The sequence below is a fragment of the Balaenoptera borealis genome (assembly GCF_965194805.1).
Source record: "Balaenoptera borealis genome assembly, chromosome: 4".
NCBI classification, from domain to species: Eukaryota; Metazoa; Chordata; class Mammalia; order Artiodactyla; family Balaenopteridae; genus Balaenoptera; species Balaenoptera borealis.
Genome location: NC_138861.1, coordinates 3,970,001 through 3,994,557, shown reverse-complemented (window position 1 = coordinate 3,994,557; position 24,557 = coordinate 3,970,001). Strand labels below are relative to the sequence as shown.

At 40.8% G+C, this 24,557-nt stretch overlaps 1 protein-coding gene across 2 annotated transcripts in view; it reads right to left on the bottom strand.

Moving 5' to 3' along the window:
- The window catches only part of LOC309628596 (uncharacterized protein), a 330,271-nt gene that overhangs the window by 277,832 nt on the left and 27,882 nt on the right, over positions 1-24,557 (bottom strand). For both annotated transcript variants that reach the window (XR_014244570.1, XM_082391826.1), the window contains exons 4-5: positions 19,019-19,455; positions 14,967-15,126 (exon numbers count right to left, since the gene is read on the bottom strand). Coding sequence is in view for 1 of the 2 variants with exons in the window: in XM_082391826.1 (XP_082247952.1) it covers positions 14,967-15,126; positions 19,019-19,080 (222 nt within the window). In the remaining variant the exon portion in view is untranslated. The remainder of the gene's footprint in view (positions 1-14,966; positions 15,127-19,018; positions 19,456-24,557) is intronic.

Genomic DNA, 24,557 nt, shown 5'->3' with positions numbered 1-24,557 from the left:
CATCCTTAATAAGCCATCTTTCACACCCACCACTTACCTTTTCCCATCTTCCCCAGACCACACGCAGACACTGGATCATTTTGTCCAGCCAGACCTTACTTTGTCTCTAGACCCTACCTGCTGCCCTGATGACACCCAATCTCAAGACATCCATTTCTATATACAATGGAATATTACTCAGCTAAAAAGGAATGAAAATGGGTCATCTGTAGAGACGTGGATGGACCTAGAGAGTGTTATACAGAGTGAAGTAAGTCAGAAAGAGAAAAACAAATATCATATATTAATGCATATATGTGGAATCTAGAAAAATGGTATAGATGACCTTATTTGCAAAGCAGAAATAGAGACACAGACGTAGAGAACAAATGTATGGATACCAAGGGGAAAAGTGGGGAGGAGGAATTGGGAGATTGGGACTGACACATATACACCATTGATACTATGTATAAAATAGATAACTAATGAGATCATACTGTATAGCACAGGGAACTCTACTTAATGCACTGTGGTGACACAAATGGGAAGGAAATCCAAAAAAGAGGGAATATATGTATAGTTGATTCATTTTGCTGTACAGTAGAAACTAACACAACATTGTAAAGCAACTATACTCCAATAAAAATTAATTTAAAAACAACACATCCACTTCTCAACAAACTTGACACACTCTGTGAGTCTCACTGATGCATTTCCCAGTAACGCCCCATCAAGATCTCTCTTCCACCTCCACCAGACTCCACTTTAACTCTGACTCAGTGTGACTTAATTCCAGCCTTACTGAACACTGTCCCCTCAGAGGTTGTGTTCAGATAACCCCTGTTGATTGACCTCTTCTGTCCCAACAATTCCAGGCATTGACTGGTCAAGCCTGTGCATTTCAGCTTTCCACTGACAGCAGGCATCTGCCAAGGATTTGTTCCTCCCCACCTGCTCACACTGTGAACGCCAACAAAAGTTTCATACTCTCCGCCCATCAGAGGGCTGCCTCTGGGGAGGGTCTGCAGCCAGGCATGTGGAAGCTGGTAGCCTCGCTTCCCTCCGTCCTGATGTCCAGGTAGTTCTGGATGTAGCATCACAAATAGACAGGATTTTCAGATTTGTGAGAAAGAAAAAAGGGATGAATTCCAAAACGACTGAGGTCGGGCTTTCAGGAAAATTCTTCTGAGAAAGCCATAACATCACTTGCTGAGGGGTGGGACACCACCCAGAAAATTATTTGGGGAGTTACTTATCAAGACACTCAAAGGAAACTGGACCAGAAGCAACTGAAAAAAAAATAATGGTACATGTGGGGCAAGAAGAAGGAGCACGTCTGTCAGGATTGGATGCCGCGTTCGTGACTTTCTCCCAAGAATTCACTGTGCCTTCTTGGGAAACACAGTGTGCCTTGGGACACCAGTAATTTGGTATCCTTGTTGGTTCAGAAATATCACCTGAGCCCCTCTCCAGAGTGCCTCTTCCCTGATCCAGAGCCTCACCATGTGCTAGAAACTCATTCAACTTTGAGTGCGGAAGAGTTAGGGCCGACCCCTCGGGATCCTTGAATCCACAAAACTGTGTAAAGCTGAGAGAAGTCTGATTATGGCTTCTGCGCTCATCTGCCTTTTTCTCCACAGCCATGCACGTTTCAGGGGCTGACACCATAGTGAAGCTGTCAACTTCTTCGGGGGGGGAACCCTCCTGCAGGTGGGAGACAAGGTGATCACATAAAATTTGGCCCCTACCAGAGCTCTGAGAAGCCTCCCTGTCAAAGGCTGGTCATGGGCCTGCAGAGGCCTCCCTATTTCCCTCAGATGGGGAGAAGAGCAGATAGAATTTTCATCCCCTCTCATCCAGCATCATAGAGAATAACCTGGAAAAGTGGGACGTTTCAGAGGCCCTAGCAAACCACTTTAGCTCCTACAGAGATAGCTAGGCCTCCAAAAGAAGGAAAGGCTATAGTCTGGGAAGATTAATTTCTGTTCTTATATTTAATAATATTTTTCCATCATTCTATTTGATTTTCAAAACTTGAATTTTCAGAGATACTTGAGTCACCCAAAAGCCAGGACTAAAATTCAGGGGATGTGACTCCTAATCCAGTGATCTTTCCCAAGTACCTATATCCCAAAGCCTTTGTGAACAGGGAGAGACGGTGGCTTCAAAGGACTGAGCGACTTGCTTGGGGTCACATAGCATGTCATACTTGCCTCCCAAATCTGTGCTTATTTCCAGAAAAAGAGGGAATGAGGCAATCGGTGTGTATACATCCAAGGGGCTACTAAATGAGCTGTCCAAAAAAAAAAAATGAGATGAGGGTCCATCCTAGGAGGGAACCCCCCACTCTCATTTTGCTTCTAGAACTCAAGGTCTAACTTTGTTTCCCCTTAAGCCAACAATAGTTAAAATTTTACTTGCTCTTCTGCCCATACAGGAATGTGGGAGTGTCCCCAAATCAGCAAGCTCATTAGCTGCACAATGCTAGGGGGAAATGAGATATTTCTCTAGAAAACTTTTCCAACATTTACTTCCTGGAGTTGTGCTTTGTGCTCCAACAAGTTCTACTGACATGTGATACAGTGGGAGAGGGGCTTCCTGAAGTGAGATCACATCAAGCCCTCCACCCATACCTAATGTCAGGACACCTTTCTCCCATCCTCCCAAAATTATTCTGAGCCTTCTCTGCTTTGCTCAAACTTCTGCCCCTCACGGCCTCAGCAGATGTGTTAGACCCTCCTCTCCAAACACAAACTAGAAACCATCACGTGCGAAGTTTCCACTAACAAATATTCCGAAACACTTGCATCTCACCCCTCCTTTTCTACTTCTGGTTTTAAAGGACTAGCTGTACCTCCAGGAGATCTTCTTGAACCCTGCCAAAAGGGGAGAGCCGTCCTTACTTCCCCCATTACTCTTTCCACACTGTTGTGACTCTGGGTTTACCATATCCTTTTTGAAGAAAGCCATCTGGTCTACTGCATTCACTGCTCTATCCCTGGCATCTCAGCTTAGCAACTAGTAGGTGATTTATAAACCTTTGGGGGATGGATGAGCAAAGGAAGCGACACTCGGGACACAGGGCCCACCTGGCGTGCTCTGGAGCAGGACCACCTCCCGGGATGGACCTGAGGGCATCCTCCCCCGGCTTCACTCCCGACCCTCAAATCTGTCTCCGTTGCTCCCGAGTCAGAGATCTCAGCTCACAGTGGAGCTTTCTGAGCGTCGGAGGAATCTTGTAGCTGTTCCTTGTCGGCTGGCAAGTCTTGTGCTCCTGGCGGCTGCTCTGGCCCAGAGTTGGCCTTGGAACCTCCCAACACCCAGAAACGTCAGTGGTCCCTGCGGGTCCTGAAGGTGCCGGCGGGCTGAGGATGTGACTCTTCTCTCCAGGGACTCGCATGGTGTAATAATAACAAAGGTGAAAATACTGACCACTGTTCATTGAAGATGCATCATGTACAGGCTGACTGGCATTGGGCAAGTCATCTGACCGAAATCCCATACCTCACCTATTGCAGGAGATACGTTCGTGCTTCTCTAGTATGATTGGCATGAGCACAGTGCTAGAGTTAAGGGCTCATCAGGTTCTCGTTACAGGCATCATTGGCCCTACTGAATGGTCTCGTCCAATGCCCCCTGAGAAAGCCCCAGGGTCTTGGAAGTACCGAGATGGGTCAGTAACACAGCGAGACCTCAAGATGCCAGACAATCTACTAAATTGCCGGACTGGCATCTCAAATTCTCTCTACAGGACCAATGTCTACAAATTGGATGGCGCCCACAGTCCCACTCTAAATTTCATTCAGAGGAGCTGACAACAGCTGTACAGATTTTGGTGCCCAGAAGTGAGGCCAGGAAGAATGGTTTGTGGTAACCCCAGGGAAAGGCCTATCAGCGTGCAGCAGCGGCATCCGAGATGACGCCCCCTCCTGCCTCATGCCCTGCAAACCCCAGAGATTGGCAGGAGGCCCTGCGGGAGACAGGACTGGGCCTCAGGCTCCTATGGTAGGGCAGGAAATCCCTTCAAACACTCAGGTATGTGCATTCATCGGGAGGCATCTATTCGTCAGGTGCTGTACTCATAGGAACTTTAGCTACATCTGTCATCACTAGAGGTAGAAGGAAATATTTTTCTTTTATCGTTTTCCTATTATAAAAATGTTATATAGGGAATTTGGAAGATACAGAAAAGTAACTGGAAGAATCTCATAACTCTAACCCTCAGCTTCAAACAATGACTGTGAAGCTGTAGATGTATTTCTTTATAGACTTTGCTCTGTAAATTTGTACAATGTTTAAATAGTATATAGTTTCATTTAAAACTATAGGGAGATATTTGACATTTTACCTAAACATTTCTACATTGTTGTAAACTCTTCATAAACATCATTTTTAATGTTTCTGATATTCTATCAAATGGATATACTATGTCAACTATATATATACACTTGTATGTATGTATGTATGTATTCGGGATTTCTAATTTTTTGGTAAGATCTGGGTTTACATCTTGTGCATAGTTGTACTTGCTTATAAGCTATCTTACTCCAAAAAGTATATTGCTGTTTCTGAACGGCAGATTATTTCCCAACCCAGAGTTCTATCCATGTTCTTCTCTCTCTGGTTTTCTTAGCTGAGTTATGCACTTATGTTGTTTGTTACTTCAGCTCTGACTACCCCTCTGAGCATCATACTTAGTAACCCAATTGCTTGCTAAACATCCTGACAGAGATTTCCCACTAGTAAACTAACATCTTCAAAACCCAACTAACTAGTACTGTAACATCTTCAAAACTTAGCCCATTATCTTCCTATACTACCAATCAGCCCACCCTTCTTCTTGTATGACCCATATCAACTTGCAACTGTCAGCAACCCAAGAAAGAAACATCAGAGCCAACCTACATTCTTCCCCTTTCATTCTCCCCATAACTGGTCACCGAGTTATGTCAGCCTTATGTGCTAAATATTTCTCAGATCTGTTTCTCTTCTGGTAATTCAGGCCCTCAATGTCTCACCTAAACTGTACAGGGCCTCCTAGCCAGTCTCCGTCCCTCCAGCTTTTCCCTTTGTCCATTCTTTCCTCTCATTACTCTCAGAGCAGTCTACCTAAAACACAAATGTCCGTGACATTCCCCAAGTCTTTCAGTGCCTCTGTTGTCTACTAAGGAAAGTCTGTGCTTCTTAACACCATACACAAGCCCTCTGCTAGGTGTCCTCTCCCTGTCTCATCAGCTTCTACCACGACTATGCCCTGCTCGGCATTTTTTACTCTAGTAATAGAGAAAGCCTCGCAGTCTCCCATGACCCTCTCATGTTGTTCAGTGCTTGCATGTCCTTGCTCATGATGATATATCTGCCTGGAATTCCTTTCACACTTTTCTTTACCTGGGTAATTCTTTTCTTTGTTTTCTAATTTACTTTTTTACTGAGGTACCATTGGTTTATAACATCATATAAGTTCCATCTGTACAACATTATGTTTCTACTTCTGTATACCCTACACCATGCTCATCTCCAAAGATTCAGTTTCCACCCATCACTATACACTGGATCCCCTTTACCCATTTCACTCTGCACCCCTCCTTCCTCTCTGGTAACCACTACTCTGTTCCCTGTATCTATGTGTTTGTTTTTGTTTGCTTTGGTTATTTTTCATTTATTTGTTTTTGTGTTTTTGTTTGTTTTTTATATTCCACATATGAGTGAAATCATAGGATATTTGTCTTTCTCTGTCTGAATTATTTCACTTAGCAGCCATCCACATTGTTACAAATGGCAAGATTTTGCCTTTTTTATGGCAGAGTAATATTCCATTGTGTGTATATGTGTATGTGTATATATATATATATATATATATATATATATATATATATATATATATATATATACCATCTTCTTTATCCATTCATTCATTGATAGGCACTTAGGTTGCTTCCATATCTTGGCTGTTGTGAATAGTGCTGCATGAACATAGAGGTGCACATAACTTTTTGAATTAGTGTTTTTGTATTCTTTGGGTAAATACCCAGAAGTGAGGTAGCTGGATCATATGGTAGTTCTAGTCTTTTTTAAGAAAGTGCCATACTGTTTTCATAGTGACTATACCAATTTACATTCCCACCAACAGTGCATAAGGGTTCCCTTCTCTCCACATCCTTGCCAGTGCCTGTTATTTCTTTCCTTTTTTTATAATAGCCATTTTAACAGACATGAGGTTATATCTCATTGTAGTTTTGATTTGCATTTCTCTAATAATTAGTGATATTCAACATCTTTTCACTTGTCTGTTGGCCATCTGTATGTCTTCTTTGGAGAAATGTGTGTTCAGCTCCCCTGACCATTTTTTAATTGGGTACTTTTTTGATGTTGAGTTGTATGAGTCCTTTATATATTTTGGATATTAATCCCTTATTGGATATACCATTTGCAAGTAACTTCTCCCATTTTGTAGGTTATCTTTTCGTTTTATTGATGGTTTCCTCTGCTGTGCAGAAGCTCTTTAGTTTGATGTAATCTCATTTGTTTATTTTTGCTTTTCTTTCCCTTACCTGAGGAGGCATATCTAGAAAGATATTGCTAAGACTGATGTCAAAGAGAGTATTGCCTGCTTTTGTTTTTCTAAGAGTTTAATGGTTTCAGGTCTTACATTCAAGTCTTTAATCCATTTTGAGTTGATTTTTGTGGTGCTGTGAGATAGTGGTCTAGTTTCATTTTTTGCATGTGGCTGTTCAGTTTTCCCAACACCATTTATTGAAGAAACTATTCTTTCTCCATTGTATAATATGTTCTCTGCTCCTTTGTCATAACTAATTGTCCGTATATACATGGGTTTATTTCTGGGCTCTCATTTCTGTTCCATTGATCTGTGTGTCTGTTTTTCTGCCAATACCATGCTGTTTTGATTACTATGGCTTTGTACTATAGTTCAAAATCAGGACGTGTGATGCTTCCAGCTTCATTCTTTCTTCTCAGGATTGCTTAAGCTATTTGAGGTCTTTTGTGGTTCCATTTAAATTTTAGAATCTTTTGCTCTATTTCTATGAAAAATGTCCTTGGGATTTTGATAGGAATTGCACCAAATCTGTAAATTGCTTTAGGTAACGTGGATATTTTAACAATGTTAATTCTTCTAATCCATGACAACGGAGTATCTTTCCATTTGTTTGTGTCTTCTTCAATTTCTTTCAACAATGTCACAGTTTTCAGTTTAACTTCTTCAGCAGAATTTATTCCTAGGTATTTTATCTCTTTGCTGTGATTGTAAATGGGATTGTTTTATTAATTTTCTTTCAGCTAGCTCATTGTTAACGTATAGAAGCACAGGAGATTTCTGTATGTTGATTTTGTATCCTGCAAGTTTACTATATTTGTTTACTATTTCTAATAGGGTTTTTTTTGGTGGAATCTTTACAGTTTTCTATATATAAGATCATGTCATCCAAGAATAGCAAGTTTTACTTCTTCCTTTCCAATCTGGATGTCTTTTGCTTCTTTCTCTTGCCTAACTGCTTTGGCTAGGTCTTCCAATACTGTGTTAAATAAGAGTATCCAAAGTGGGCATTCTTGTCTTATTCCTGATTTTAGAGGGGTAGCTTTTAATTTTTCACCATTGAGTATAATGTTGAACAATGTATTGGCTTGTCATATATGGCCTTTATTATGTAGAGGTAAATTCCTTTTATACCTATTTTATTGAGAGTTTTTTTTTTTAAACATCTTTATTGAAGTATAATTGCTTCACAATGGTGTGTAAGTTTCTGCTTTATAACAAAGTGAATCAGCTACACATATACACATGTTCCCATATCTCCTCCTTCCTGCATCTCCCTCCCTCCCACCCTCCCCATCCCACCCCCCCAGGCAGTCACAAAGCACCGAGCTGATCTCCCTGTGCTATGCGGCTGCTTCCCACTAGCTATCTATTTTACATTTGGTAGTGTATATATGTCCATGACACTCTCTCACCCTGTCACATCTCACCCCTCCCCCTCCCCATATCCTCAAGTCCATTCTTTAGTAGGTCTGTGTCTTTATTCCCATCTTGCCACTAGGTTCTTCATGACCTTTTTTTTTTTTTCCTTAGATTCCATATATATGTGTTAGCATACTGTATTTGTTTTTCTCTTTCTGACTTACTTCACTCTGTATGACAGACTCTAACTCCATCCACCTCATTACAAATACCTCCATTTCATTTCTTTTTATGGCTGAGTAATATTCCATTGTATATATGTGCCACATCTTCTTTATCCATTCATCCGATGATGGACACTTAGGTTGCTTCTATGTCCTGGCTATTGTAAATAGAGCTGCAATGAACATTTTGGTACATGACTCTTTTTGAATTATGGTTTTCTCAGGGTATATGCCCAGTAGTGGGATTGCTGGGTCGTATGGTAGTTCTATTTGTAGTTTTTTAAGGAACCTCCATACTGTTCTCCATAGTGGCTGTATCAATTTACATTCCCACCAACAGTGCAAGAGTGTTCCCTTTTCTCCACACCCTCTCCAGCATTTGTTGTTTCTAGATTTTTTGATGTATTGAGAGGTTTTTTATCATAAGTGGGTATTGAATTTTGTCAAATGCTTTTTCTGCATCTACTGAGATCATCACATGGCTTTTATCCTCTGTTTTTTTAATGTAGTGTATCACACTGATTGACTCAAAAATGTTAAACCATCCTTGCGTTCCTGGAATAAATTCCACTTAATCATGGTGTATAATCCTTTTAAAGTACTGTTGTATTTGGTTTGCTAATATTTTGTTGAGGACTTTTGCATCTATCTTTATCAGTGATACTGGCCTGTAATTTTCTTTTTATATGTTGTCTTTGTCTGGTTTTGTTAACAGGGTGATGTTGGCCTCTTAAAATGAGTTAAGTTGTATTGAGGTGGATGGACCTAGAGTCTACCATACAGAGTGAAGTAAGTCAGAAAGAGAAAAACAAATACCGTATGCTAACATATATATATGGAATCTAAAAAAAAAAAAATGGTCATGAAGAACCTAGGGGCAAGACGGAAATAAAGACACAGACCTACTAGAGAATGGACTTGAGGATACAGGGAGGGGGAAGGGTAAGCTGGGACAAAGTGAGAGAGTGGCATGGACATATATACACTACCAAATGTAAAATAGATAGCTAGTGGGAAGCAGCCGCATAGCACAGGGAGATCAGCTCGATGCTTTGTGACCACCTAGAGGGGTGGGATATGGAGGGTGGGAGGGAGGGAGACACAAGAGGGAAGAGATATGGGGACATATGTATATGTATAGCTGATTCACTTTGTTATAAAGCAGAAACTTACACACCATTGTAAAGCAATTATACTCCAATAAAGATGTTAAAAATATAAATAAAGATGTTTTAAAAAATGAGTTAAGAAGTATTCTCTCCTTTGTAATTTTTTGTAATAGTTTGAGAAGAATGGATTTTTTTGTCATCAAAGTATCTACACTTTATTTTTTTATTTTGTATACAACTTTTAAAGGTTACACTTCATTTATAGTTATTACAAAATACTGGCTATATTCCCCATGTTGTATAATACATCCTTGTAGCCTATCTCACACCCAATAGTTTGTATCTCCCACTGGTAACCACTAGTTTGTTCTCTGTATCTGTGAGTCTGCTTCTTTTTTGTTATATTCACTAGTTTGTTGTATCTTTTAGATTCCACATATAAGTGATATCATACAGCATTTGTCTTTGTCTTTGACTTGTTTCACTTAACATAATGCCCTCCAAGTCCATCCACCTTGCTGCAAATGTCAAAATTTTTTTCTTTTTTTATGCCTGAGTAGTATTCCATTATAGAGAATTATGGTTATTAAATCTTCTTTGAATGTTTATTAGAATTCACCTGTGAAGCCATCTGGTCCTGGAGTTTTGTTTTTCAGGAGCTTTTTCATTACTTTTTCAATCTCTGTACTAGAAAATCAATCTATTCAGATTTTCTGTTTATTCGTGATCCAGTCCTGGAAGGTTGTATGATTCTAAGAATTTGTCCATTTCTTCCAGGTTGCACAGTTTGTTGGTGTATAGCTGTTCATAATGTTCTCTTATAATCCATTGTATTTCTGATTTTATTTATCAGAGCCTTCTTTTTTTTCTTAGTGTTTCTAGTTAAAGTTTTGGCAATTTTGTGTACCTTTTTAAAGAACTGGCTCAGTTTCATTGCTCTTTCCTATTATTTTAGTCTCTATTTCATTTATTTCCACTCTGATCTTTACTATTTCCTTTCTTCTACTGACATTGGGCTTCATTTTTTCTACTTTTTTTGTTCTTTAGATGTAAGTTTAGATCATTTACTTGAGATTTTTCTTGTTTCTTGAGGTAATCCTGTATTGCTATAAACTTTCTTCTCAGTATCATTTTTCCTTGGCTGCCTTTAAAACTCTTTCTCATTGACTTTTGACAATTTTAATATAACGTGCCTTGGAGAAGATCTTTTTTGCATTAATGTAATTAGGTGTTGTCTTAGCTTCACAGACTTGCATATCTGGTTCCTTCCCCAAGCTTGGGAAGTTCTCAGCTATTATTTTATTTATTTATTTATTTTTTAATTTTGTAAAGACTGCTCCCTTCTCCCTGTCTTCTTTTTCTGGGATACCCATTACCTTAATGTTGCCCTTCCTAAAAGGGTCGAATAGCTCTTGTAGAATTTCCTTATATTTTATATCTTATTTCTCTTTCCTCTTCCACTTGTATTATTTCAAGGTTTCTCTTCCATATGGCCTGCTCTATTCCCAATGCATTCTTCATATCATTTACTGAGTTATTCACTACAGAATTTCTGTTGGGTTCTTTTTTAGAGTTTCAATCTCTTTGGTAAAGTCTTCCTTCTGTTCATTAATTTTATTCCTGAGCTCACTGAACTGCCTTTCTGAGCTTTCAGCACAGCAGCTATTTTGAACTCTGTTGGAGTGTACTATCCTGTGCCTTTAAGCTTGGTTTCTGGAGGATTGCCATTTTATTTTTGTGGTACAGTTTTACTGTGGTTCTTCACGATGCTTGATGAGTAGTATTCGTCTGCCATTTGAATTTGAGAGCATCTTTCTGCTTGGTTCTAAGGATTTAGGATTAGAAATTAGAGGCCTTTCTTCTGTTTTCCAGTAGGTGGTGCTATAGCACAAGTTTGGGGTTGTCTTACCTGAGCTGCCTCTGGTTATAACTGAGAGCTGGTGCTTTCTACCCGACCCTGTCTCTGTCAGCGGTGTTGTGTGAAGTAGTGGACTCCATTTGTGCTTACTTTGTGTACAATATTTTGTTTTTCCTGGTGTCAATTATTTCCTCACTTTTTTTCATTTACTCCATTTCCTAGAACTATTTTCTCTCAGACCTATTTATTCCATGGTCTAAATCATCAAAATATCATTTGCATTTTTTTTTTTTTTTTGCCTTGAAGACCTCCTTCCTAAAATCGTCAGTCTTTTTACTCTAATATGGATTCGTGTTTCCAGACCTCTTGTCCAGCAGTCAGCCAGAATTTTTCATTTATTGCTCTCCTGTAGTAAAACCCCATTTCCTGGGTGTTGTGTTGTCGTTTTTCTTATTTTTTCCCACAGTTTTGATGGGAACACATCCTCCAGTGGTTTCCTGAGAAAGCATCCACAGGAAGTAAAATGTTTGCATGTCTGAAAATGTTTGTACTCCAGCCTCACACTTGATGAATGGTTTGCTAGGACAGGGACTCCCAGGTCGGAAATCATTTTGCAATTGTCTCAGCATCATTTGTTGATGTGACTCTACTTTCCCCACTGAATGGACTTTGCACCTTTGCTGAAAATTTAACATTTTCTTAAAGCATCAATATTTTCATTCCATTTATCTTATGTCAAATTGTTAACAAGCGCCCTGCCTCTGACTTTCATGTCTTCTGCAAAAATGGATGCAGATGACCATGAAATGCCCTGTAATTATTATGAATAATGTTTTGAATTTGGACAGCGTGAATTCAAAAGCTGACTTCACTGCCTCTCAACTGTGTGCCCTTGGGCAGGTTATTTAGCTTTACTAGGCCTCAGTTTTCTCATCTTTAAAATGGGTATAATAATAGTACCCACCTCATAGAGTTGTTTAGAGAATCAAATGAGATAGGGCGTAAAGAGTTTAGTGCAGTGACAGTCACATCGTGACAGACGGCAGAATTAAGATTAGTCTCTGAGGAAGTCCTCCAGGAAGGGGAAGCATTTTTTCCAAAAGAGAAAAGTTGCTGAGAAGAGTTGCTGCTCATATTGACTTTTGAAGTTACTCCAGTCTTAGGGCCAATTCCGATGTTGTTCCTTGAAAGCTGTTCTGAAAGTTCTACCTTCAGATTCATTGGTTATTTAACCGATAGTCTTTCGCAGACTGAACATAGCTCCCTATTCATTTCGTTCTGACAAGGGGTATATGCAGTGCAGACACTCAGGCCGTTCTGTCGCCTTGGCTTCCTCTCAACTCCCAGAATAAGGGGGTGTCATCACAGGAGCACTGTCACAGCCTTGCTCACCAGTAGAAGCCAAGAAGGAGGAAGAAGACGGTCTCCAGTTCAATTCTGCCTTTCAAATCTCACACATCTAACTCACATTCGGAATGTTAGCTGCATCGCTGTTTAGAGAATACACATTTCACTCCCACTAGAAGAACTGAGAATAACGTTTGAACAAGCTGGTCCGCAGTATCCACCAAAGCAACCTTCTCAAGGTTACACAGCCAGTAAGTGGTGGGACCAGGATTCAAAACCAGTGTGGACTCTGAACCTTTTTCTTTCTCAATAATCTTACGTGGCCTCAAACAAACGATGGTCTCAAAATGAGATGGCTGAATTAGTGGTGAGGGTTTTGATACGTGGAAATGAGGATGTCTTAAGTGGGTTCTCCAGAAAGCAGAGCCTGAGGCAGGAAAGTCCTTGTGCACTATTACTGCTGTATCAGGGAGCAGAAGTGAGAGGCAGGAGGAGGAAACAGGGAAGGGAGGGGAGCCAGTGCGATGGTGTTGTTGACCTGGCCACTGCTGTGTGCAGCTCCTTGCTGCATCTGTGGGGCAAAATGCATCTGAGGTCAGTAGCGTTATCTTGCGGAAGTGGAAAGGGGATTCTGATCTCCCCTTGGTCAAAGGTCCACCCCCAGGATGTGAATTCCACCACCATTTCCCGGTTGCACAGGCATCTCTAGGAGATGGCAGTCACTGACAAGTTTTTTTTTTTTTAATTTTATTTATTTATTTATTTATGGCTGTGTTGGGTCTTCGTTTCTGTGCGAGGGCTTTCTCCAGTTGCGGCGAGCGGGGGCCACTCTTCACCGCGGTGCGCGGGCCTCTCACTATCGCGGCCTCTCGTTGCGGAGCACAGGCTCCAGACGCACATGCTCAGTAGTTGTGGCTCACGGACCTAGTCGCTCCGTGGCATGTGGGATCTTCCCAGACCAGGGCTCGAACCCGTGTCCCCTGCATTGGCAGGCAGATTCTCAACCACTGCACCACCAGGGAAGCCCCACTGACAAGTATTGTTAGAGTTTGGTTTCAATGGGCTCGTGGATTTGTAGCTTGACTCGGTAAGCACTGGGGAACTCCAGGGATATTTTGAAAAGGAAAGAAGCATAGTCAGAGAGGAGCCTTCCCCAGTTGTATGATTTCGTTGTAAAATCTCATTATCTGCTGAAGTGAAATATTTGTGCAAATTCCCAAGCCGGCCCTTGACTGTAGTAGTAGTTGTACAAATCCACATCTCATGAGCACCGTGCTTTCTTAACCATGACTTCATCCACCTCTGTGCAGCCCGTGGGACACAGGCATTTCCATTTCCAGAACAGGCAGCATCAAGTAGGACCCATGGAAGATAGTGAGGTTGGAGTGTCAGAAGCTAAACTTGGCCAACGCATGAGACTGGACTGGGAAGTTTTGTTCAGATTGAGGTCACTCTCATTTCTCTGGGTTGGGGGGGAGGTTATTGCTTCTAGGAAAAAACAGAAGGATAACATTTTGGTCTCCCTTGGGGACTTGGGGATTCTGTATTTGGAGGTTCTGCTTTTCCTCCCACCCTCTTATCTGCACAGGTTCTGCACGTGGGCTCAGTAGTTGTGGCTCGCGGGCTCTAGAGCGCAGGCTCAGTAGTTGTGGCGCACGGGCTTAGTTGTCCGCGGCATGTGGGATCTTCCCAGACCAGGGCTCGCACCCGTGTCCCCTGCATTGGCAGGTGGATTCTTAACCACTGCGCCACCAGGGAAGCCCCTCTAGCAAGATTTAAAAACACATCCCTCTCATCCATCGAGTTTGCTTGTAATTTATTATGGAATACATCCACAAACGTGGGAAAAGGTCAAGATACAAGCGTCTTTACTGCAGCACTTGTTTGTAACAACAAGAGATTAGAATCACCTATGTATTTCTCAACAAGCACCTGGTTAGATAATTTTGGGTACATCCACAAAATGGATACCCTGAAGCCATTATAAAGAAAGAAAAACTATTTAAGTTTAGATATTGAAAATATTCAAGATGTATTTCGAAAGAGAAAAAAAGCCATGTTTAATACAGGGTGTAGAATAACAAGCTACCATTTTTGTGGAGGAAGAAAAGGAGAGGGGAGAATATATTTGCTTACATATTACAGTAAGTCTCCTACAAACAAAAGAGTTGTTCTGAGAGCGCGTTTGTAAGGCCAATTTGTTCGTAAGTCCATCAAAGTTAGCCTAGGCACCCAACTAACACAATCAGCTATGTAGTACTGTACTGTATAGGTTTATAATACTTTTCACACAAATAATACATAAAAAACAAACACAAAAAAGAAAGAAAACACTTTTAATCTTACAGTACAGCACCTTGAAAAGTACAGTAGTACCAGCTACATCACCACTGCTTGCTTCAAACATCCTGGGCTTGAAATAAAGATACTGTACTACTCTATACAGTACTGTACAGTAAAGTACACAAAAGCACAACCACTTGTAGAAGATGCACGCACGTGACAATGTACACCAGACACGTGAACTAACTTACATGTTTGGACGTGGGAACACACATTCTCATCTCTGAAAGTTCGCAACTTGAAGGTTCGTATGTAGGGGACTTACTGTACATAAAATATCTGTGGAAGGCTTGCAAGAAACTGATATCATTGGTTGTCTCCAAGGAAGCGGATGGGGAAAGGGTGTCATTGCTGCAAGAGAGGAATGAAGAACTTTTACTACAGGCTTTTTTATACATTCTAGATTTTGGAATCATGTGAAGGTATTACCTATGAATATATAAACAAACTTGGAAAGCAATATGCTTTTGTTGACTGGTCCCCTGGAGAAGAAAACCACACACCTAGAGAGGCCAGAGCCCCCAAAACAACGCAGTCCATGAGCAGTTAACCATACAAAGCCTCTGTTAATGAATCTAATGGGTTTTTCTTCTACACATTAAATATTGAAAAACTCTAAGCAAATTATGCATTAAAATGCACAAGGACATGGGCAGCTTTTCAAACACCAGTCACAGTGAATAATTAAAGTTCTCTTGGATCTGCTGAAGCAGATGAGCACATCCTGGATCTGACTGGTCCAACATCGGAGGCATTTCCCTCGTGAACAGCATGAACCACCACCCTGGTAGAGTCTGTGCCCTAAGGTGAGGTCCAAGTTTGTCTGTTCCTGATCATACAAAGACAGGGAATTCACAAAGCTTTACTGAATCAGTGTTCAGGGAGAGGACCATCCATAGGGCAGTAGAGAGTGAGAGAAAGCTTATTAGAAATTTAGAAAATAAATCAAAAGATGTTAGTTAAATGCAGAAAACAGAGCCTGAGGCACCAAGGTGAAGGTCAAGACCTTAATGCAGGTTTTTCCATGGAAGTGCTCACCTAATGTTTCAGTGTTCACCCAAATCAAGGATATGATATGACAGGCCTGGGAGGCTTGCTGTGTGTGTGTGTGTGTGTGTGAAAGGGAGATATTTTTAGAAAGAGACCTGTTGGCAAACTATAATTCTATTCCAATGGAGAGAGGTTGCTAGCACTTAGGATGATCAGCTGTTTAAGACAGCAATCATGGCACAGCCATACAAGACCTAGAACCCCACATAATAATATAGCACATAATAAGGAATTATATACATGTTATTACTTTAACATAAAATATGAAAATAGGTGTCTTTAAAATTATTTTGATTCTATAGTATTTACTTTTCTACATTTATGTAAATGTTACATTATAAATTATTGAAAGAAAACAACAATAGGATTAGTTAATAGTGGCGATTAGTAGAAATTAAGAGTAGGGCTGATGAAAGAAATAATATGCATGAGAAAAACATTACAATGATTTTGTGTTTCTTTCTGTCCTCTGCTACAGCAATTCTCTTTTTTTAGGTATTTAAATTCTGTAGGTAAATTACTGTGTGGTTTTAAGATACACGCATGTACGACTTTGTTTACCATCTTTTTTTCTTTTTTTTTTTTTTAATTGACTGCAAGGCTCGTGGGATTTTAGGTCCCCAACCAGGGATTGAACCTGGGCCCTCAGCAGTGACAACGCAGAGTCCTAACCATGGGACTGCCAGGGAATCCCCACATGTACAGCTTTTAAAAAGGAGGTAATAAATACAATAGGGCAGTTTCCTATATTTAATAAAAAACAGCAATGACATGTTTCTTTCTGTCCCACGATACCACAGGAGTTTTACTCTTTCTGTTTCCTTTTCTAATAATACTTTTCTGAGCTGCCCGTGGCCTTTGGGACATTCTTCTTTCTCTTTTAGGTAGTGATGAAAATAGGGTCAAATTATACTCCAATAAAGATGTAAAAAAAAAAAAAAAAAGAAAGAAAGAAAATAGGGTCAAATGCACAATTCACTTTGACTTGCTTCTCTGCTCTTACGAAGCCCACCTTCCACTGATTCCTCGTATGAGTCTAATGTGAGGACATCGAGCTAAATAGCCTCTTGACAAACACATTTGAGCAGAGAAAGCTTGGGATTTTGTCTATTAGCAATGGCAGGGTTTTAGCTGTAGGAATGCGCTTCCAAATCTCCAAAACTGTCCACCCACATTGTATCTACAGGGTCGTGTAGGTAGCCCAGGAGTTTGTCAGCTGGGTCCTTTGCATCTACTAATTTGTCATACGGGCTCTTCCAGGTCTAAAATGCCCTTCACTGTAAACACATATGCACATCAGATGTCACCATAAGTTAAACTTCTGTTTCTCAGGAAAAATGGCTTTGAAGCACAGAGGTCACTTGAACTTCGGATAGCAAAGTTGCATTCCAAGTAAGTTACAGTGTTAGTAAATAAATCAAGAAGGTTCTGCTTAACTTGGCTGTTTCCTTCTGGAGACTTCATTTTGAGTTTTGAAGCAATATTTTTTCCAAAGAAATCAGCCTTTTGGGGTTTTTTTTTTTTCTATATGAGTTTTGGTTGCATCCCACACAGCACTGAGCACCCAGGTGCAGTCAAGCTCATCCTTATTAAAGCCTCTGGTGTGCTTCCAAAGATCATCAAGCAGTTTTGGAAAAACAGCACATACATTTCTGTTTGTAATCCTTTCTCCTTTTTTTACCCTCAGTGTATTTCCACATTAGAGGAAGACACTCTTCTTGACCCAAACTCTAAAAAACTAAAGTGGAAAATGTGCTGATTTTACAGCAGACCGATATTTTTACATTTTCTCTGTGGCCAACAACACTGACACCAGCTTGTGGACACATGCCTGAGGGGCTAGTTCCTTCCGTTTCTGCACAAAGTCTCATGAATCGCTTCTGTGGATTTTGAGAAACTGAAGAGTGACCAAAACCTTTCATTACAAAGGCCCCATTGTCACAGGAAAGCAAAGTACACCCATCTTCTCAGTGTTATATACAAGGTGTGCTGGACTTTTAGCAGGTAAGAAGTGTATGGATTGAACAGAATTTGCCAGCATTTACATTTGCGCTGTGGAATATGCAGATGAATGAGCAAAGTCTAGTCTGTTTTTAGGCAAGGTATCAATAATCTTTTATTCAATATTTTCTGTGGTTTCATTAAGGTGATCTTATTTGCAAAGCAGAAATAGAGATACAGACGTGGAGAACAGATGTATGGATACCAAGGGGGAAAGGGGGAGGGTGGGATGAATTGGGAGATTGGGATTGACACATATACACTATTGATACTATGTATAAAATAGACGACTAATGAGAACATACTGGAAACAGGGAACTGTACTTAGTGCACTGTGGTGACCTAAATGGGAAGGAAATCCAAAAAAAAGGGGTATATGTATATGTGTAGCTGATTCACTTTGCTGTACAGCAGAAACTAACACAACATTGCAAAGCAACTATACTCCAAAAAAAATAATTTAAAAAAAATCTTTAAAGAGTTTAAGAAGATTTGAAACTCCATTTTTTGAATCAAAGTACCTAAGTGCTAGCAGGAACATTTTCTGTTGCCATGGTTCAACACATCACTTGATACACTGAGGAAAGCATGATTGTTGGTGCAATCTGACAGAATCAGCTCTACCCTGTAAGGGGTCAAAATATCTGTTATCAAAATTTCCCTTTTTGTTCAACCATTAGACATTTTAAGTTGCAGCCTCTACTCTGGAAATGTGATTTCACTGGGCTTCATAGAACAATCAACGGAACAATAGCCATAATGTTCATTCCTGTAGAATGCCCAAGCTAATTCAACGGCAAATATTTTCTAATGAGCGTTGGTGCCTTTGGGGGAATTAATAAAATTTTTCATTGATTTAGATGTACTTGCACAGCTTATCCCAGACTTGTGAAAATCGAGCTCCATATGGGGTTTGATGAAATAAAATTTATATTTTAAGGCAGGACAAGAAAAAATTAAACATAAAATTCTCTCTCTGTGTTTGTTTGGGGCCCCTCCCTCCCCATGTGCAAGGTGCCTCTGCATTACACATTACCCACAGCTCCTCAAAGATGGGAGTGCCAGCTGACCTTAAAGATCAATATTTTTTCCCTTTCTTTGATGCTAGCAATGTAACTTCTTAAAAGAACAGCCTTCTTTCCCAGCTGTGTAGGGGGTCATGGCCCTTGCCGTTCACTTTGTAGCTGCTTACCTGGACCATGTATCCTTGGTGAACTTTATGTAAAATATCAGTACGTCATTTTGATGTACCATTCTTTGTCTCAAAAATGTATATGACTATGCCTTTGACTTCTAACAGGCGGAACAAGTTCTCAGAGCTTCTGAAAGTCTGTCTCCCGGGTTATAATTCTCAGTTTGGCTCATATAAAATTCCCTTTTTTTCTTCTTAACTTGATCATTAATTGAATTTTCGTCGACAGCTTTCACGTCCCCTTCTCCACCATGCCCAGTCCTAAATTCTTTTCCGAATATTGTGCAGTATGCTCTGTTTTGGTTTTTTACCTCCTTCCTTCGGTTTTACGTATTCTTCTGTCTGTCATCAACATGACACAGTTATTCTTTTTCAGTGATGTCTGTGTATGCTGGCACTGGCCATTGTCATGGTTCTCGTTTTCGTGAACTGAATCCCTAGAAAACACAGCCACAGTATTCACCATTTAAAAAATTAAGCTAGCTCTATCTCAGTACAAAGCATAGTCAATCTGAAATCAAAGACGGACAGTTAACACTCGCGATTACACACAGTTACGTTGCACGCTGTCAGAAGGAAACAAAGCTGGGCACCAGTTAAAGTAGTGTAGGGCAGATTTTATTCAGTAATTCTACAATGGGGGAGAGAACTCAGTCTAAACTCAGCTCAACTCTGCCAAAACAAAAGGCAGGAGGCTTCTGAAGTGCTGGGCTGAGCTAAAGGAAAAGCTTTGAGGGTTCAAAAGGGGGAAGTCGATGTGATTAGCCACCTGTGTGCTTACCAAATTTAGGCTCCCGCCCTCCACAGAGGCTCCCGATGCTTCCATTTCAAAGGGATGACCCCGGGTTCTTGAGGAAGACATCTCTGGGTTGTAAAAGATAAATTGCAAAAGGATAGAGAAAGGATTTATAATTGCAAGGTTTTTGTTGTTGTTGTTTTTAAAGGAAATGCTTCTAAGAAAAGGGAGGTCAAGGGTCTATAGGGAGGTACTGGCTGGAACAGACAGTAAATCCCTTTGACAGTGCTGGGCTTTCACAGGCAGATTCTTAAGGCAGCTGCAGTCATCGTCTTAGGGACGTGACCTTGAGCTGTTAGAAACGAGACTCGTGTTTGTTCACATCTCTTAGTGTGGAGAATGGATGAAGTCACAGTGCAGTGCTGAGAGCCTGCAATCCTCGTGGGCCAAAGTTGAGGCCTGGTCAAGAAGAGGGCTCAGAGGAGCCCGATTAGTTTGGTCAAGGAGAGAGTCTCTGTTGCCACTTCGTGTCCCACAAATCATGACTGTGACAGCAATTATGGGAGACGGATAATCTGCGCCATATCTGTTCAGCACTGAGATTATGTTGTCTTCAGTCCCTATTTGGGGGTGGGTTTTGCGCTTTTCTCCCAACCTGCCATACCCACTGCGGAAAACCAGGACTTTTGCATCCCAGGGAGGGGCTCTAGGGAATCAGGAGTGTCCATGCCATAAGCAGGACAATCCCAAGTAAACCCCTCCTTGCACCACAAGCCAAGAGGGATTCAACAGAAGATTGATGTCACGTAGGATCCTTGGTGATTCAGTATCTGCCTGGGAAAATGCAGAGTAGAGATTCATCGAATGAGGAGTGGCTGTTTTGCATGCCCTACAGGAAGACACTGGGGCAGAGAACATGAATTTATTTACCATAAAGTGCCTGGCAGGAGCAAAGAGGCATTAGCCTGGGTCAAGGGAGCTGCTGGTGAGAAATCCCGAGAGATGGAGTCCAGGAGGGACCACGAGGAAAAGAACAAGCTTTGAACTTGGGCCAAGCCCAGAGGAAACCAGCATCTGATCAGAATCCAGACCCTTCCTTTCTCCTCGTCTCCTGACCACACCCCCCTTTCCTTAAGCAGGAAGAACTCATTTAGTGTAAGTAGAATTGAAGTTTTACTATTAATGCAATGGGGCATTTTAGTTACTGACCAGGGCTTCCCTGGTGGCGCAATGGTTAAGAACCCACCTGCCAATGCAGGGGACATGGGTTCGAGCCCTGGTGCAGGAAGATCCCACATGCCGCAGAGCAACTAAGCCCGTGCGCCACAACTACTGAGCCTGCGCTCTAGAGCCCGCGAGCCACAACTACTGAGCCCACGTGCCACAACTACTGAAGCCTGCGCGCCTAGAGCCCGTGCTCCTCAACAAGAGAAGCCACCGCGATGAGAAGCCCGCGCACCACAACTAGAGAAAGCCCGCGTGCAACAACGAAGACCCAACGCAGCCAAAAATAAATTAATTAATGTATTTATTTTTAAAATAATAATTAATTAATTAATTAATTACTGACCAACCAACATTTTAGTCCCTGAGTGTGAGGGGAGAAGGTATGGGAAGTGCCCTACATTTCATGCGGTGGATAAACTACTTCCACTGAGTAAATTCCCACTGACAATGAGCAACAAACATTAATTTGCTTTCCGATTTGACCCCGGAGAAGGCTGCAAAAATTACAGAGAAAAGGTGATTTGTTAAGGAGCAAGAGACAACGAAGGGGCTATTCTCATACAATAACCCCACAACGTCACATGCATAATTCATTCAACAACTGCATAGTAAGCAGCGACAGTCACTTGACATTCTAACAAGAGCTAGAGATGTAAAGATGGGAAAACACTGCTCCCAAGGACCTTAAGGGTAGAAAGGGTGACATGCAAGTATCATAAGCCTTTCCAGCAGTGGTTTTGCCCAGTCGGGTTTTTATTGTTATTCACAGATTTAAAGTTCCTAATCGGCACACACTGACCCCCGCCCCCCATCCCTGCTTCTCAGGAGGGCGAGGCTGAGCAAAGTGCTGGGAGATTCGTCTCTACGTAACTCTCTCCATAAATGGCCAGAAGATCAAGCCTGGAAAGCATGCCCTTGGGCACCACAATAACTTGTGAGGAGCTTAGCATTTTGCCAAGACGTGCAAGAACAAGAATGCAAGAGCGCAAGACTTTACCGCTCAAGCCAGCAAAGGCCAGCTTGGAAAATTGTCAATGAAGCACATTTCATATAAAGCAAAACCTATGGTTTCAGCAGATCATCAAGCCAAGAGCAATGTTTCCTCAATTAAAGAGGATTGTTCTGGAGCAGACTCTTATACTGATGAAACAGGCTCCTTTTGTGCTTTTTATTTATTGTGAATTTTTTTAAAGTTTTTATTGTTATATGCTTGACATTAAATTCTTTTAATGCTATTTTAGTTGTTTTCCCCTAACCCTCTGTTTTCTAATGGAATTTAATCTTGCCAAATAAAAAATTACCAGGTACTCTGTTTCCTAGAAACCCAACCTCCATACCAGCTAAGAGAAGGTAGCTTACCGTATATTTCCAACCACAAAGTTTCTTGGATTTTATTGACAATTATATTTTCACTCTATTTGCAAAGAGCCCAGTCCAAAAATCCTTAGAGCCAGAACTACCTCATTAATTTAAGACAATAGCTTGAATGTTTGACTATTGTTTTTTCTTTTTTACAAAATACGAAACATCAGAAAATACTTAACTGTACAACGATTTTTTTCTTTTTAATTTGAGGCAAATACTGTAAGTCAAGTGATGCCCCTAAATTCATAGTACCGTGTAGTTACTGAAATGACCAGTCTGATTTAGGAGACTCTTTATTCCCAATATTACGGCTAAAAATAGTCCAACCATAGACCAAGATAATCCCTGTTGTTACTGATACTTAATACTCCAGACACAGTACTGTAATGTCAAGCATCCTCAAACCTCTTTGGCTTCAAGGCTCTAAAATTGATTCAACTCTTTATTGTGCAAAGAAGAAGATTCTGAAATAGTGAAATATCAGTGCTCAAGGTATAAAATGTCAAAACCAGCTCAATGAAGCATATTATATAGACGTCATGTAAGTGATCTGAATGGTTATATTATTTGCTCTCAACACATTTACTGACAGTCTACTGTGAGCAGAGAATTACATGTAGCTGTTCTATGGAGAGTGAGATTATGAAAAGGATGCAGTCCCAGCTGCTACAGTTCAGTGAGGGATACAGACATGCACAAATAATTAGAATATGAAACACCCAGAGCTTGCATTGCAGTGGAAAAGCAATGAGACTGGAAACTGGAGTAGTCCCGGCTATAGCAGTAACCAGCTGTATAACAGTGAACCTAATTCAGAGATTCTCTGTAACATGGTTCCCTAAGATGCCAAATGAGGTGCTGTATGGGCTGTTCCAGTGGTCTCCAAGTATTTTGAATTGTATACATCCATCAATAAAAATTGTTTATATCACACCTCCAGTATTTATTTGTAATGATGTGTATGTGGCATTTTAATTAGCTTGGGAGGTTTTTTTTTTTTTTTAAAAAAAGGCCAGGATCCCCACCAAATGAATTATATCAGGATATCTGGGAGTGGGGCATACACATAGGTACTTTTTTTAAAGTCCCCCAAGGCTAGAAGAAGACACAGACGAGCAAAAACGAAAAATTAGTATAGACTTTCAAATTTGTCGCAAGCGCTATGAAGAAATTTGATAGAAGTAGCAAAAATAAAATGGAGGTGCTTGCTTAGATAACCATGATCCCAAAAAGGTGACATTTGCAGGATGAGAAGAGGTTCCCCATTCGGAGCTGAGCTGTGTGGACTGTGGGTGTGTAGGACAGGGGATCGGACAATAAGAAAATTCAAAACAGAGGGAAAAGCATCCAGACAAATAACAGGAGAAAACATGACTGAGAGAAGGAATTAGACACAGTCGGGTCCTCCAGGGCCCTTTGGCCAGACACCGCCTATCGCATGAGCCGTAGGGCTGTGTGTGTTAGATGTGAAGGGGGTATAAGATGTACGGACCGGAACTGGATCATTTCTCTTTTTTAAAAAATAATTCTGATAACTCAAAAAAGTATCTGTAGCAATGATGGCACAGATCACTGAAAAGTAGATTTTGATATTGTGAAAATAATGTGTTTTTTAACAAAGAGATTGGAATAAAGCTTACTCTAATGCTGAAACTACTTTAACACACATTCATTTTTAAAGAAAATATTTAACGTAAATTGTATCAGTGTCTATGAATAAAATGCAGAAATGATTGTTAATGATTGGTGCTCTTCAAGTGAGCTTAAAAATGATCTAAGACCTCTATCCAAATGTGTCCTGGAGTAATATCTATATTAATAGATTGTTGGTGTCTGAAGATCTGAAGTGTCAGTAGAATGTATTCAGCTGTTTAACACATGGTTTAGATATTCAGGATTATGCATGTAGAATTTAAGACTATGTTGAAAATTAAATATTAACTTTAATATTTGGTTTGGAAAAGCATGTTATAATGTTTTCACTTTCAAAAAACTATAAAAGTGAGTCAGTGGGCTTCCCTGGTGGCGCAGTGGTTGAGAATCTGCCTGCCAATGCAGGGGACACGGGTTCGAGCCCTGGTCTGGGAAGATCCCACATGCCGCGGAACAACTAGGGCCGTGAGCCACAACTACTGAGCCTGCGTGTCTGGAGCCTGTGCTCCGCAACAAGAGAGGCCGCAATTGTGAGAGGCCCGCGCACCACCATGAAGA